Source organism: Ambystoma mexicanum, chromosome 4p (assembly GCF_040938575.1).
Source record: "Ambystoma mexicanum isolate Mex_15411 chromosome 4p, UKY_AmexF1_1, whole genome shotgun sequence".
Taxonomy (NCBI): Eukaryota; Metazoa; Chordata; class Amphibia; order Caudata; family Ambystomatidae; genus Ambystoma; species Ambystoma mexicanum.
The window spans coordinates 1,235,546,855-1,235,561,798 of NC_090927.1; the positions used below are offsets into that span (position 1 = coordinate 1,235,546,855).

Sequence of the window (14,944 nt, forward strand, 5' to 3'; positions counted from 1 at the left end):
CATACCTGGTGGGCGAACATTATACTTACCTAGGTGGTGGTGTTATATTATAATTAATCATTATAAATGAGATAGAGCTCAGGTTTCCAGGTTATACTTTCAAAAGGTGGCAAATAGCAACCAACTTTCATAAAAACCAACCACAAATGTATTAGTTTAAACGAATGGTTAGGAACAGTATTAAATCACTTGTACATTCAATTGCATGTATGTGCTAATAACAAAGTAAAGGAAGAAGAAAAATTCTATAGGAATACATCAAAACCAATGAATCGGTCGAGTTACAGAAAATGGTCGACATGTTTCTGTTCTTGGAAATTAAATAATGAACATTCATCAGGAGGGTAGGAGTAGATCAGATTCCTATTTCAGCAAATACGACTGGAGAGAGAGAGTTATAACAAGTACAACCTGTTGGGTTAAAAGAAACAGAGGGTAAACTGTGAATAGCTGGAGTACTCCATTGCGGTTCAATAATAGAACTTAGAACCTGATACATTAGGTTAGATTACCTGGATAGGTTCATGTGGGTGCGAAAACTTCTTAGTGTGGTTGTATGAAGACAAGCACCCTTACAAGTGGCAAGAACTAAGCTCCAGATAGCAGTTCAAACACTTATTTACAGAGAAGTTTCTGACTAAGCCATAAAGGTGGGTTGTTTTCCTATCATGCCTAATGTTCCTCTATTAGATAGAGTGCGGCATCACTAAATATGCGATTGAAAAATCTATTGTTCACTTTTCTTGTAGTTTGCAACGTGGTTTGATGTATGCCGATTTGAAGGAGTGTGGCACTCTCCCTGTTGTGATCGATTGGTTGAGGACATTCCTGTAATATTCCATTGGTGTTGTCACGACTATCACTGTCACGACTATCACGACCTGTGTGTGGGCTCACCTGTGAAGACTTGGAATGTTTCTTCTTTGTTGACTCAGGCTGCCCGCATTTCTTGGAGGTGCGGGTCTCGTGGAGGTAAGGATGGGCTTCTTCCGGCACCACTCTGTCGGTAGTAGTTCAGTATCCGAATTGTAGACAGTATTCCCAGGGAGGAGAAGGAACGGTCAAAGTAGCCGTGTAAGTTTGTGGATGTATGAGCCCAGGGAATAGCAGCTGTCCGGAGGCACCGTGGCAGTATGAAGCCCAGGATGGAGGAGGAACGGCGATCCGAGGATAACCGCAAAAGTAAGTCCAGGAAGGAAGAGTCGCGGAAAGGCTGCAAGGTGCTGGTATTGAGATTTGGAACTGGTATTGAGCAAAGAAGAAGGCCCATCGTGCTTGTCGACTGTTTCTACACTCCATGGACTGGAGGACTTGTAGATTTCTGTGATCCGTCCGCACCTGCACAGGGTGAGTGACGCCCAGGAGGAGATGACGCCAATCCTTAAATGCTTGACGAATGGAGAGTAGTTACTTTTCCAGGACTGAATAGTGTGTCTCATAAGGAAGCAAGATTCGGGACAGATAAGCCACAGGATGTTCAAGACCATCTTCGGCTTCTTGTTTCAAAACCGCATCAATGGCATATTCTGAGGCGTCTGTTTCCACCAGGGAGGGTCTTGGAGTGTCAGGTTGTATCAGAACGGGTCCTTGAGTTAACATCTCCTTCAGTCTTTGAAAGGCGGTTTCTTGAAAAGAAGTCCATCGAATGGGAACGTTCCTTTTGAGTAAGGATACAATCGGTTGAACAATAGCTGAAAAAGAGGGTATGAATTTCCTGTAGAAATTCGCAAGGCCCAGGAAGGATTGGATTTGTTTAACAGAGCACGGAACTGGCCAGGAAGTGATAGCTTGAATCTTGGTTGGATCCATAGCCACCCCTTGAGGGTTCAAGACAAATCCCAGGTAATGTACCGTAGAGATGTGAAATATGCACTTTTCGGGTTTGGATAGCAATTGATGTTCCCTTAGTCTTTGTAGTACAGCAGAGACGTGTCCCTGATGCTTTATTGGGTCGCTGGAATACACCAGAATGTCATCCAGATATACAATAACAAAGAGGAACAGCATGTCCGAGAAAACCCTATCCATAAAACGTTGGAAGACAGCTGGGGCACTAGCAAGACCAAATGGTATACAGATACTCGAAGTGTCCAAAGGGTGTTCGAAAGGCAGTCTTCCATTCGTCGCCTTCCTTTATTCGGACCAAATGGTAGGCTCCTCTTAAGTCCAACTTGGTAAATATCACGGCACCTCAAGTGCTTCTAGGATGTCTGATATCAGTGGTAAGGGATATCTGTCCTTCCAGGTACATTGATTCAGACCTCTATAGTCCAAACAGGGTCGTAGTTCCTTGGTGTCTTTTTTGGGGTCCAAAAAATAAGGATGTCCCTGTGGGGGACTTGGATGGACAGATGGTACCGTTAGCAAGGTTGGTATCAAGTAGTCTCATAGGACCCTTTTTTCGGATTCCGACAGGATAAACATCCTGCCGAAGGGAATTATTGCGTTCTCCTCAGTATGAATGGCGCAGTCTTCTGGTCTATGTGGAGGTAGAGACTGTACAATAGCTGAGGAATAGACATCAGAAAACTGCTGATAGATGTCTAGTACTTGATTGATATTGGAACCGAGAAGAGAATGATTAGCTTTTCTGCCTTCCATGGATATGACCGGTCTAGTGTCTTGTGCAAGGCAATGTGATAAACAAAACTCTGAGCCCAAAAACAAAGAACCGGCGGTCCAATTAATGTATGGATTATGTTTTTTTTAACCATGGCATGCCCTGGACCACTGGATAGTGAGCGGCCTTTATGATGTCAAACTGTATGTTTTCTTGATGGTTGTGGATGGAGAGTACAATGTTCCTGGTTTGTTGGGTAATTGGTCCAGAAGATAGAGGGGAGCCATCAATTCCTTCAACTGTCTGTATGATATCCTTGGATTCTCTTGGAAAGTTGTGCCTTAATGCCTACTCGTCATCCATAAACATAACCATAGCTCTACAGTCTACCAAGGCTAAGGCTCAATGTGGTGCTCCGGTGGAAGGGGTCAGGGTAACCTGAAGGACCACCAGGTTACATCTCGATGAAGGATCCAGGGTTTGAGGGGTTGAGCGGTCTTTGGTCTCCCAAAGCTGGGCTCCATTCAGGATCGGGAGCTGGCATTTCCCGAACGCCTTGGTGGTGCTATGGGACAGTTCCTGACTAAATGTTTGTCTGAAGCACAATACATGCATAAACCACTACATCTGCGGTTTCTTTCTTGGGCTGACAAAGGGCCTCTCATAGCCCCCAGATGCATAGGTTCTGGCTCAGCAGAAAGGTTTTCCCTGGAAGTAGGAGTGAATGGAGATGTCTTGGGAGGAGAGCTTTGTGTCTTTTTCTTTTCCGCCTTTCTCTCCCGTATTCTGAAATCAATTTGTAGGGATGAATCCATAAGAGCCTGGAATGAAACTGGACGTGCTATCCTGGCCAACTCGTCCTTTACTTCTTAATTCAGGCCACGACGGAACAAAGTAAGGCATGCCGCTGAAGACCAGTCTGCTTCTTAAGCGAGCTGCTTAAAATCGGGTAACATAGGACAACATATCCTGGGAACCTTGTTGGAATTCCAGAAATCTTTCTCGAGCAGTATAAACCTGGTCTGGGCGGTCAAACATCTCTTTAAAGGCTTTAATGAACCCATCATAATTGTCCAACAAAGCATCTCCTGCGGAAACCAATGGAGTAGCACAGGCCAGGGCATTACCAGTAAGATGGGCTATGACAAACCCCACCTTGGCTATGGGGGTGGAAATATAATATGGCTTAAAAAGGTGAAGTGTACCAGACATGAATCCAGGAAAGAGCAGAGCATTTTAGGGGAACCATCATATTTATCCACTACACCACCCGTTGAGGCGCTGTCCTGATAGGCAGAGTCCTGGGATAGAACCAGTTGTTTCAGGGCTGAATTTTCCGCCTTAAGGTTTTGTACCTCTGTTGAGAGTTCTTGCATTCCTCGTAAAAGATCCTGTACAGTAGTATCCATCTGACGTCTTGTCAAGTAGATGGCATGTCAAACTGTCACAACTATCACAACCTGCTTGTGGGCTCACCTGTGAAGACTTGGAATGTTTCTTCTTTGTTGACTCAGGCTGCCCGCGTTTCTTGGAGGTGCGGGTCTCGTGGAGGTAAGGACGGGCTTCTTCCGATGCCACTCCGTCAGTAGTAGTTCAATATCCGAATTGTAGAAAGTATTGCCATGGAGGAGAAGAAACGGTCAAAGTAGCCACGCAAGTTTGTGGATGTATGAGCCCAGGGAGGAATAGCAGAGGTCCGGAGGCACCGCGGCAATAGGAAGCCCAGGAAGGAGGAGGAGCGGCGATCCGAGGATAACCGCAAAAGTAAGAGTCCAGGAAGGAAGAGCCGTGGAAAGGCTGCAAGGCACGGCCGAACAGTCCAGGGAGGAAGCACAAGATGGAACCGCTAGGGGAAAGGTTCCAAGGTAGACGAGCACTAGGAACAGCAACCGGAACTCGGAACTGCGAGCGTTGACACGCGCCGTACCGCAGGGGCGGGGCGCTTATCTAGCCGAGTTGGTATTCCCAGGAGCTAGACCACGGATCCAAGAGGGGTGTTCGCCATGTTGGGAGGTATGTGAGATCATTCTGGTACGATGCCGTATAGACCAGGATGTCCAGAGGGGGCAGTAGCAGGGTTTCATGACAGGTGTTCCTTGTGAGAGGATTTATTTGTAGATATCAGGGGGGCAGGGATCCGTGGGGGAGCCCGATTTGTTGCTTTGATTTACCAGTTTGACAAAAGTTTCCACTGATATGTGCTGAAGTTTCGGAGTTTGTTCTGGTGTTCCTTGCATCGATGGGCATCTTCAGTGTTGTGGTTGCATGGTCTGTTTTGTATGGTCATGATTTTATTTTTGAAGTGGTCTGAGATGTCACTGCATAGTTTCTGCGATGGTATTGAGCGTTGTTGCAGCCTTGTGGGTTTTTTATTTTGTTTATGATTTTAAATAGTTCTTTTTGGGCGTTTGAGGATTCTGTTGTATTTCCGTTTCGCATTTCCTTTTTGTATGAACAGGTATGTTGTTGAAGTTTACATTTTTTTCTGCAGTCTTTTTTGATCCTCCATTCTAGTTCTAGTTTTTGTTTTTTCCTTTTCATGGCGCCTAGTAGTGGGGTGTACCATTTTTCTGTTGCTCTCAATCCATCAATCTCATCAATTGTTTTGATGATCCAGTTGTGAAGTATATCTATTTTAGTGGCTGGGTTAGCTTCATCCATAGTTGATGCTTGTGGTTTGGTGATCCCCAGTAGTTGCGTTAAGTTGGAGTTTTTTTATGGTTCTTCAGTTTCTTTTCATGATGATCGTTAGCTTGTCCTTGGTTATTGGGGAGGGCAGTGTAATTACGAAGGGGATGATGAGGTGGTCGTTCTAGAGGATCTAAATGGGTGGCGCTGTGGTAATTAGTTTTCTGTTGGCGAAGATTGCGTTCAGTGTTTGTCCTGCCATGTGGGTTGCTCCTTTAACCAGTTGATGTAGTTTCATCGTTGTTAGTTGGCTGGTAAGAGATTTTTGTGAGGTTGTGGTTTCTTCATCGAACCAGATGTTTAAGTCTCTGATGATAATCAGGTGGTTATGCTCGATAGCTAGGTTGGTGATTGCTTCTATAAAAGGCTGCATCATACGTTGGTGGTCTGTATACCAGTAAGAATTTCAGGTTTGATCTGGGATTTGTTGATAGACATACGATTAGGGATTCGCATTAATTAATGTTTAATGGGTCTTCCGCTTTAATTTCCAAGTGTTCCTAGTGGATGCTTGCCAGTCCACCACCTCTTTTGGTATTCCTGTTTGCTTGGATGCACTTGAAGGTATCGATGCCTTCGTCACTTAGGAGGTTGTATATTTCGGTGGCATGTTTGGACATTGATCTTGCGTTAATTAGATTGCAGTGGATCTTTGTGGTTTGGTTTATATGTTGTTGGTTTTCATTTGTGGGTGTTCAGTTAGGGTGCTTTTATGTTGACTCCGATTGTTTGAAGTTCTGTGAAGGCGGCTTCGTTGTTGAATCGGACTGAGATTGATAACTGGGTTGTTGACTTCTATTGCTTTGTCATCTCATCATTTGATGTGGATATTGATAATGTCCTTCTGTTCTTGTGATGTATGGGAGTAAGAGGGTTGGCGTCATCTCATTCTCTTCTTGGGTCCACTCTTTTTTTCTGTTGCTCAGGGGTGTGGGGGGGGGGGGGTTAACCCGACTGAAAGTGTTGGTATCGTTGAAGGATCTAGGTTCTTTGGTTGGTACGAGGTACAGTGTAAGGTATAAGGATTTTTCTCTTCCGATGTTGGTTCTGTCAATAGTATTGTTTGGAGTGGTGTCTTCTGTATTGAAATTGTTTTCTGCTGGGGCCAGTTGAGCTTGTGCATCCGTATTATTTGTATTGTGTTCCTTTTCTCTTTGTTAGCGTCCAATTCTGCGTTGGAGGTCCTTGGAGGGGTGAGTTGGTCTGAGGTTTGGGGTTATAGGGCAGTTGTCCAACAGTTGATCCTTATGCTAAGCTGGTGTTGATTTTAATCCTCTTAGGTTGTTGCAAGGTTTTTTGAGGGGGTGTCTTTGTTCAGTTGATTGGGTAGGGGACTTCCTTTTCAAAGGGAGGTCTGTCATGGGGGGTATTGTACGTGGGAGGGTGGGCTATGGTCTTCACTTAGTTGGTTGGGTAGGGGTGTTCCTCTTATAACAGGAGGCTGTCCTGGGGAGTATTGCATGTGGGAGGGTGACGCGGATGGATATGGGCTGTTGGTGTGGTAAATTCGGCCGCGGATTAAGGTGGTAGTTACCGGCTTTAGTGGTCGCTGGGTGTTCAGGGGTGTGGGTTTTTAGGATTCAACTATGGTAGGTACTGATAATATCCAGACGGGTGGGAAGTAAGAGGTGGAGAGTTTAGGTTTTGCAGGTGGTTCACATTGATTTGTATTCTTGGGTGTAGGGTATCAGATGTTCGAAGGGATGTAGGTTTCAGTGAGTCAAGCGATGATTGAACAGCTCGGTTCCTGATCCTTGGACAGCAGCTGGTTGGTCCAGGTTCCGTAAAGGCAGACATAGGTCAAGACTGGGACACCTAGCTATCGGCAGAGGGTTTTAGACTCTGTAGGAAGCAGGGGGTGAAAATATTAGGTTAGGGACACCTAGGTGACTGGGGAGGTTTAGTTGGGAGAGGTAAGTGGTAATTAACGCCCCATTTTAAGATGCCTAAATATCGGAAGGAAGGTCCAGGCCTCTCAGAGTGTCAGGCAGCAATTGAACACCTAGACTAGAGAGGCCCAAGCCTCACAATGCAGTTTTAAATGCAGGAGAGCACACCTAGAAGAGTCCTGTATAGTGGGGGAGAGGCCTAAGCTCCACAATGCATTTTACAATACAAGAGAAAGAGCACACACCAGAAATCAACTGATGAAGTTCGAAGCTGCAAGGAAAGAGGCCAAATGCGAATCTGGGGAACAGTACTTTCTCCAGATGGTTGGGGAAAAACACAGTCATGTGCAGAGCTATGGCAGTAAGTGGTAATCACAAGCCAGTTATTGAACAAGTTGAAAATGGATGCAAACCTCTCTGGCCTAGGCTCGCAAAGTTTTTGAGAATGGGTTGAAGACAGAGGGGGTCGGTAGCAGATAATACCTTTGGCAAGTGCAGAGCTATGCTTCAGAAACAAAGGCACAAAAAAAAGTCAGAGAAAATGAACAGTGTGGTCGAATCTTTGAAGTGCCAGGAATGAAAGATGGGACAGTAATGATAATGGATAACTACTGGGCCTGTGGATCCAGAGCTTACATGAAGCTGCCCAGAAATTGGAGAGGACTATTTTCTATAGTGATCGTTCATGTTCCAGCATTGGTGATTCCGAAAGAGTGACCTGAACAATGGCGAGTTTCCGAAAGCAGATGCTCACTTGAGGAAGAAGAGATCTGTTGAACGACTTAAGCAAATGGAGAGAATTTTTCTCAGCCAAATCGATAGATGCTATTCCATATGAACATAGATTCAGTTTTCACCATTATCTTTATGCCTGGGATCCAGACAAAGGCAAATGCCAAATGGTTGCAAATAAACAGATGTGAGCTTTTGCAGACTATTAACACCACCATAAAGGGATTCAATGCTATCAAAGAAGAGTTGAGAGCCATACTACTGATGACTCTCCAGAACCGATGTCTCTTGGATATGATCACAGCAATGGATGGAGGCGTGTGTGCCAAAATCGGAGACTCATGTTGCACATTCACACCTTTTCATGACAACGAGAATGGCAACTTGACAGAGGCCATAACGATGTTGACAACTTGCACCTCAAGTTGGAACATAAAAGTGGAAGACACTGCGGATGACAGCTGGTTTGCGTCAATTTTCTCATGGGTTCCACAATGGATGGAAAAAATGTTTAAGTTCCTTGGAGCCCTGTTCGTGATGATCATGTTTGGATTCTGTGTGATCAGGATAATAATCACACAGTGCAAGAAGACTGCAAAGAAAGCAGTAGGACTGAAAATCGTGATTGATGTTGAATCAGGGATCAAACCCAAAGAGCTGACAGACGAAGAAATCAGAGACTATGTAAAAGCCAGTATTCATGCACTTGAGGGAACAAAGTTCCTGTATCCAAAGAACCACAAGAAGTACGTGGGAAGATGGATCTACTGCAGCCCGAATGGACAATGCAGTCTAATGACTTGGAGTGCTGACGAACATGATGCCTGAAAGGAGTCATAAAGATATGGGCTCCGAAGAAGCACTTTTTCAGAAAAGGATGTCTGGATGTAAAAATTGGTGAGAGTGGTCGATGAATCGCCCAGAGGAAGAGTGTAGAGGAAGAGCCAAATACCCCTACCGGAAGCTCTGCCCCCATGTTGCATATATGTTGAGAACCAGAAATTGCAACAAGTACAGTGCCAGTGAGGATGCCTATACCGCAAAGAATCCTTGAGACAAGGTATCCATTGAGAAAACCCTATATGCATTCTTGAAGAAATAACGGTCTTCTGGAGAAAGTCCCGTAAGAAGTGTGAAAATGAACGGGAAAGAAAACAGGCGATGTCATGCGAAGTAGAAATGACGCACCCAGAACAGATACACATGAAGAAGGAATATAGACATTCCATGGGATCTGAGGATAAAGTACCGAAGAAAGACAACATTTCGGGTTCGAAATGAAGATTGCTCATGCAAAGAAACACTGAAGAAAATGCAAAGTCATTTTACAATTGTACAGATGCAGTAAAGCAAGTAGGCAAAGTGATCTTAAGGCTGGCTACGTAGTAAATAGATTGTGGCGATGCGCTAATGTATATTCATAGGAATGTATAGAATCTGGATGTTCCATAATGTACTTTAGAAAACCTGAACCCCGCAAATAGAAAATGCTTTAAGTGTGGCGCAGTTGAAAAATAGCTAATGGCAAAGGAGAATTCAAGAAAGGCTGGCTGGCCCAGTGTCAAGAGTCGAGGCCACTGTGAGCCTGGTTGTTAAAAAAGCTACATGAACATGAGAAAAGAAAAAAACTTCTGTTTGAGGTGTAATAGAAAAACACTGACGGTGCCAAGAGTTCATCATTTAATAGTATTTTATGCAGCGAAAAGCTCGAAAACGTGGTCTCCAGACACATGGTCAGATGGAAATAGACTGTGGGTCGAGCTACACCTAAACCAGAAGACCATGCCATACCATACTGCCTTTTATTCTCAGGCACAGGGAGCCTTTACAAGGCCGAGTACAAAGCCTTAATTGAATGTGAAGACCGCAGGAGTGAAGATGGATGAGGGCTAATTGGGTGGGGAGGCATGACCAGGCCGGATCTCCCAGCAACTGGGGTAACCAGCTTGCGTACTGCTAGCAAGTGGAATATCCCAGAAGAGTACAAGCGTGCCAACCAATTGTAGAGGGCCACGTAGTACAGAGCCCTATAGTTTAAGAAGCCAATAGGGTGTTGAATATTAGTATGACATGGAAGATGTTTTTGCACTTGGGATGGGCTTAGTTGTCCACCTGATCTTAGAGACCCAATCACAACAGTATGGAATGTATACCTAGAGGTTCCCCTTTAAGCCTATAACTTTCCTTAGCAATGTTTTCTTAGTTTGCACATAGGATGACGTTAGTAGCGACACATTTTTAGTATAAGAATGCTGTTTTTTAAGAAATGCGTTGAGACTATGCTGTGCGATGTCGGTTGTAACTCCCTGTTTTAGATAATAGTTAATAAAACAGTACAGTGTTTTGCCAACTTCCTGAGTTGGTTTAATTATTGATGTACGAGTAATTCTGCATCCCCATTCATCTGTAAGTATTACTACCCAGTCTTAAAGGGTCCCAGGTTCATGGGTTCACGACACACACTGTTATTTAGACCAGACACTTCTGCCAGTTGTGATGATCTTTTTAATTTCTTCACCACTAAGGTCAGTAGTATACGTGACCAGATACATCCATCTGGCATATGCACCGAGCCCCGTTGCCCTAATTTAACCTCCTGACCAACAATCGTCTATTTTTCCTACTGATGATATTGAAGCAGCCACCATACTCCAATCTGCGTCACCCTCTGACAAAATCCCTTTGAGAATACTATAAGAAATGATGCCCCACGCCCACAAGGGGTAAAATCTCTAGGTTGTACACGATGTTGCAGTCCAGATCTGTCCCCGATTTCGCTAGACTGAGGGGGTTATGGGAGGCGGACTTGGGTGTTGAGATTTCGGACGAACGCTGGGCACATCTATGCGAGCGCACACATCGAGTATCCTTTAACTCCCGTCTTAAACTCATTCAATTCAAAGTACTACACAGATTTCACTACACCCCGATCAGACTACATCGTATGTCCAGGGATCACCCTTCCAGCTGCCCTAGGTGCCATCATGACGACGCTGACTACATACACATGATTCTGTCCTGCCCTCGCCTCTCACAGTTTTGGGAGGCAGTTTGCTCGACAATGTCTGCGGTTCTCGGCCATCCCATTGTTCCTTCTCCGCTGGTGTGTCTCTTTCACGATCTCCCAGGTCTCTCCCGTGATTCCAAAAAATTAGCTGGCCTATGCCTCCTGCTTGCGGTGCGCACCATCCTACTCTGTTGGCTTCGTCCCTTGCCCCCCACACACGCTCAATGGCTGAGGGCGGTTACTCGGGCCTCGGACTCTGAGGAAGCCTGGTCCCATATACAACCTGCCCACTCTAGACCTAGAAATGTATGGCTTAAGTTCCGCTCTTACATGTCCGATCTGATTGCGACACCGGACGCTTCCCCCCCGCCCTCTTCCCCCCCCACCGGCTCAGGTCCTCCCCCCTGTTGCGGGCTTCTGGTGCCCAATTCATTCTGTGATTGTACCCACTGATTGTGATGTTATGTGTAATAACCTCTGTGCACCTACAATGTTTATATGGTATTCATGCTGTAACGCCTCATGCTGTTCGCTTGTTTGTTGCTGCCACGCTGAATAATAAAAAGAAGTTTAAAAAAAAAAAGAAATGGTGCCCCACATTCTAGTCTGGGTCACACAATCAGTTTGTTCCTCAGGCAAAATTTCCATTAAGCTAAAGCAATCAGTGGTCATTCCACTCTTGAGAAAGCCTTTGCTTGACTCCTCTGTACCTGCTAATGTTCGTCCTATTTCACTTTTTCCTTTTTTTCATGAAGCTGTTTTTTTAGAACACTATTCCTCAACCCTTTCCAATCTGGCTTGCGCCCTGGTCGGGGTACGGAGAGCGGGCTTGCTTCAGTCTTCGACGACCTGGCCTGGCTGCTAGACCAAGGGATTTGGTGTCCTGATTCTGTTAGATCTCAGCAGCATTTCACACCGTGAACCACCCTGTGCTGCTGGATCGCCTTGCCCTGGCCGTCCTATCGGGACAGGTCCTCTACTGGTTTGCATCCTACCAGAGTGACTAGAGCCAGACACTTACACTTTCTTCCTTTACTTCTGTCTCTGCTTCGCTTGTATGTGAGGTCCCCCAGGGTTCTGCCTTTCCCCCCCCATGCCTTTTATTATCTATACTCAGCCTCTTGGTCTGCTCAGCCGCTTGCACAGCTTCAGGTGTTACTACTATGCTGATGACACTCAAATCATCGTCCAGCTGGACTCTGCTCAGCCGGACACAGCGTCTCAGTTTAGGAGTTGCCTGGTGGCGATGGATATGTAGATGGGCCGCAATTGGCTGAAACTTAACGGGGACAAGATGCAGGTACTGGTGGTTAACCCATCTCACGCTCCTCACTGTATTCCGTTCTCTTCTGCTTCAGTTTCGTCTTCGGCCTTCTGGCCCTGTGAGCTTGGTCCTTACCCTACATCTGTGCCTTGAGGTGAGGAATTTAGGTTTTAAATTCTCCCCCTTTCTATCTACCTCGGGCCAGGTGGGTGCCGCCTGTAAGGCCAGGGTTTTCCAATTCAAAATCTTGCGCAAAGTTCTGTCATTTCTCCCGGCTCACTTTTGTCATTTGGTGACAGCTTCCCTGGTCCTTACTGACTACTGTAATTCCTTATTTCGTGCTCAGCCTCGGCCAGCGTGCCTGTGTGGCGAGCAGCCACTCAGAGGGAGCAGCAATGTTACTGGGGGGCAGCCACAGCCCCCCCCCTTGGCACATTGTTGTCGGGGCCTGCCCCCGCAATGCCACTTGGACAATCACCCCACACAGACAAGGAGAAGGGAGGCCTGCCTCAGTCTTTATCTCGAAAAGAGATCACTCTGCGGCTCCAGCGTTCGAAAGTCACACAGACACGTTACATGTGACAGTGCTCCCAATTGGGACAAAATACCACCATTGGATTACATCCACATAGTACAACAGGAAATAGTGCGTTCGCAATTATGTGCTACATTTCCAGTTGTCATGCCAACCACAAAGACTGCTTCTTGGCACCCCTTTCGTCTCTGCAGCAATGATGTTGGCGATGTTTTGGTGGCAAAATTAGTCAAAACAAAGCAACAGGAAAAAAAAAGGTTTAGCGCAGAAGAAACAGCACGAGTGCAAGCTTTGTGCAAGCTTTCTCCGCCTCATAACAGCTACAGCCTAGGAATCACAAGTGTAGCTGACATGGCATGAGTGATGTTGGAAGAAACGCATAAAAGGCACAAAGGGGAGAATGACATTGCAGAGAATTTATTTTATGTATTTTTCGATAATGGATTAAAAGACACCACAACAAATGCTGACAAAATGATGGCCACTGAAAAACGCATACTAAAACACGTGTGATGCCAAATGCCTTTAAAATGTTTTGATGACCTTTATGCAATCATACCTCACTGCGCTGCTTTTTAATTTGACATAGACCTGGTCTTAAACTGATTCTGAACTTGCATAATGCCACCTTTTTAATAAATGCAGCTTGGTAAAACATGCCTGCAGAAACCAAATTTGGTACATTGACCATAGTTTCTTTTTGCACACTCTAAGTTTAGATGCTGCCCAACCCACATTTAATAAAATCTAAGCTCGCCATTGAAGCAGTAAGGTCACATGTGAGAGTTTGCATCCATTGGACACTGCAAGCGCAACTCAGTCCATCGCAATAACCGGTAATTGCTCCAGCGGTAATAGCGCCGAAAAACAGCCAGAAAATTTTTATTTTACCTCCAGCAAAAAGCTAGAGGTAAAAATGCAATTTTCCGCTCAACTCGTGATTTGTGCAGCCCTTAAATGCAGCGGTAATACCGTTAAAGCTGCATTTATGTGCTCATGACAAACTCGCTATGAGGCCCTTAGCGACCTGTCCAAAACCGCTCAGTGCTAGGTGCAATGTTTATCAGCTGGTTACGAAGGGCTAAATGAAGACACTGGAGATCCGTACGCTGTGCATTTCAAGTGTGGTGCAGTTGAAGTGCCATGCTTCGGAGTGCTTGGCACATTGTGGATCGTAATGCTGCTGTGTGGTAGCCGTATGCACGTTTAGTGAAATAGTTGCGTGTGCTTGGCGCCAGAAAGTGGGCAGTGAGCTTTGGACACTGAGACGTAAGGCGCAATGCACGGTTAGATGCGGTAATTTAGTGCTTGGAGAGAGTTGGACTGACAGAGAGGCACAGTTCTCGGTGAGGTGCAAGGACAGTTTAGACGTGGCGCCAGGCGAAGTGAAATACGTAAAGATATGGGCAGTTCCAGGTGTAGTGTGGTGTATATTTTGCAATGCTGAGAGGGCTTGATTTGTGCAGGTGCGTGAACCTTTGCATACAGTATCAACAATTATTTTATTCTGAACAGTCCGTGGTGTGCACTGGCTGTCAGGGCATGCGGAAGTGTTGCTGGCAGGACGTGGCGTTCTCCAGCATCTGACACACTCCACCCTCCCCCGGGGTACTCACCACACTCTGGGTGCTCCTCCCACGGCTCAGCACGCTGCCCACAACCCGGACCCCGCTGCTGATGGGGTAAGAGGAAAGGCAGCCGCGCCGATTCAGAATGCCAGCCCAGAGAAGGTCCCCACAGCCACGCTAACAGCAGCAGCAGGCAACCGCGGACAGCTGTCATCTTAAACGGTCACTCCTCGACCAGCATGTGCCGCTGGCAACCGGTCACAGCGACGAAAGAGCCACCCAGCGCAATGCTGAACAAGGCAGCGCGCTTGTGTTTTCACGCTTCTTGTCCCGCTTCCCCCTCCGTTGCAGGTAGGTTAGCTGGAACCGCTTGGCCTCACGGGACTTGTAGTTTCCGGCTCTTCTCACCTAGACAGTGCCGTCCGAGGGAGCGTGAAGCTCAAGCTCCTCACAGATAAAATCCAGGACGACAAAGACATGAATACAGTTATGCCGCATATAAAAACGAAGATGCGGGACGAAAGGGCACAGCTCCACTAAACTGATCGGGTGGTACTAAATAGAGCCATCTTGCTTGATGCAGTATGAATATGCACGAAAAGACATAATCAGATCGCATGTCTTTTTTTTTATAGCAATGATTTTTTTGGGTTTATGAAAAACGTAAGTACTACATGGGGTTTATTCCACTGCTCGGGGCA

The 14,944-nt window shown here is 45.9% G+C and overlaps 1 protein-coding gene across 5 annotated transcripts in view; it reads right to left on the reverse strand.

Annotated features, from left to right (window-relative positions):
* The window catches only part of TTC13 (tetratricopeptide repeat domain 13), a 1,871,796-nt gene extending 1,857,215 nt beyond the window's left edge, over window positions 1-14,581 (reverse strand). For all 5 annotated transcript variants that reach the window (XM_069606893.1, XM_069606895.1, XM_069606894.1 and 2 more), the window contains exon 1: window positions 14,292-14,581. In XM_069606893.1, the coding sequence (XP_069462994.1) occupies window positions 14,292-14,457 (166 nt within the window). In that variant the 5' untranslated portion in view covers window positions 14,458-14,581. The remainder of the gene's footprint in view (window positions 1-14,291) is intronic.
* Between the last annotated feature and the right edge of the window lie 363 nt (window positions 14,582-14,944).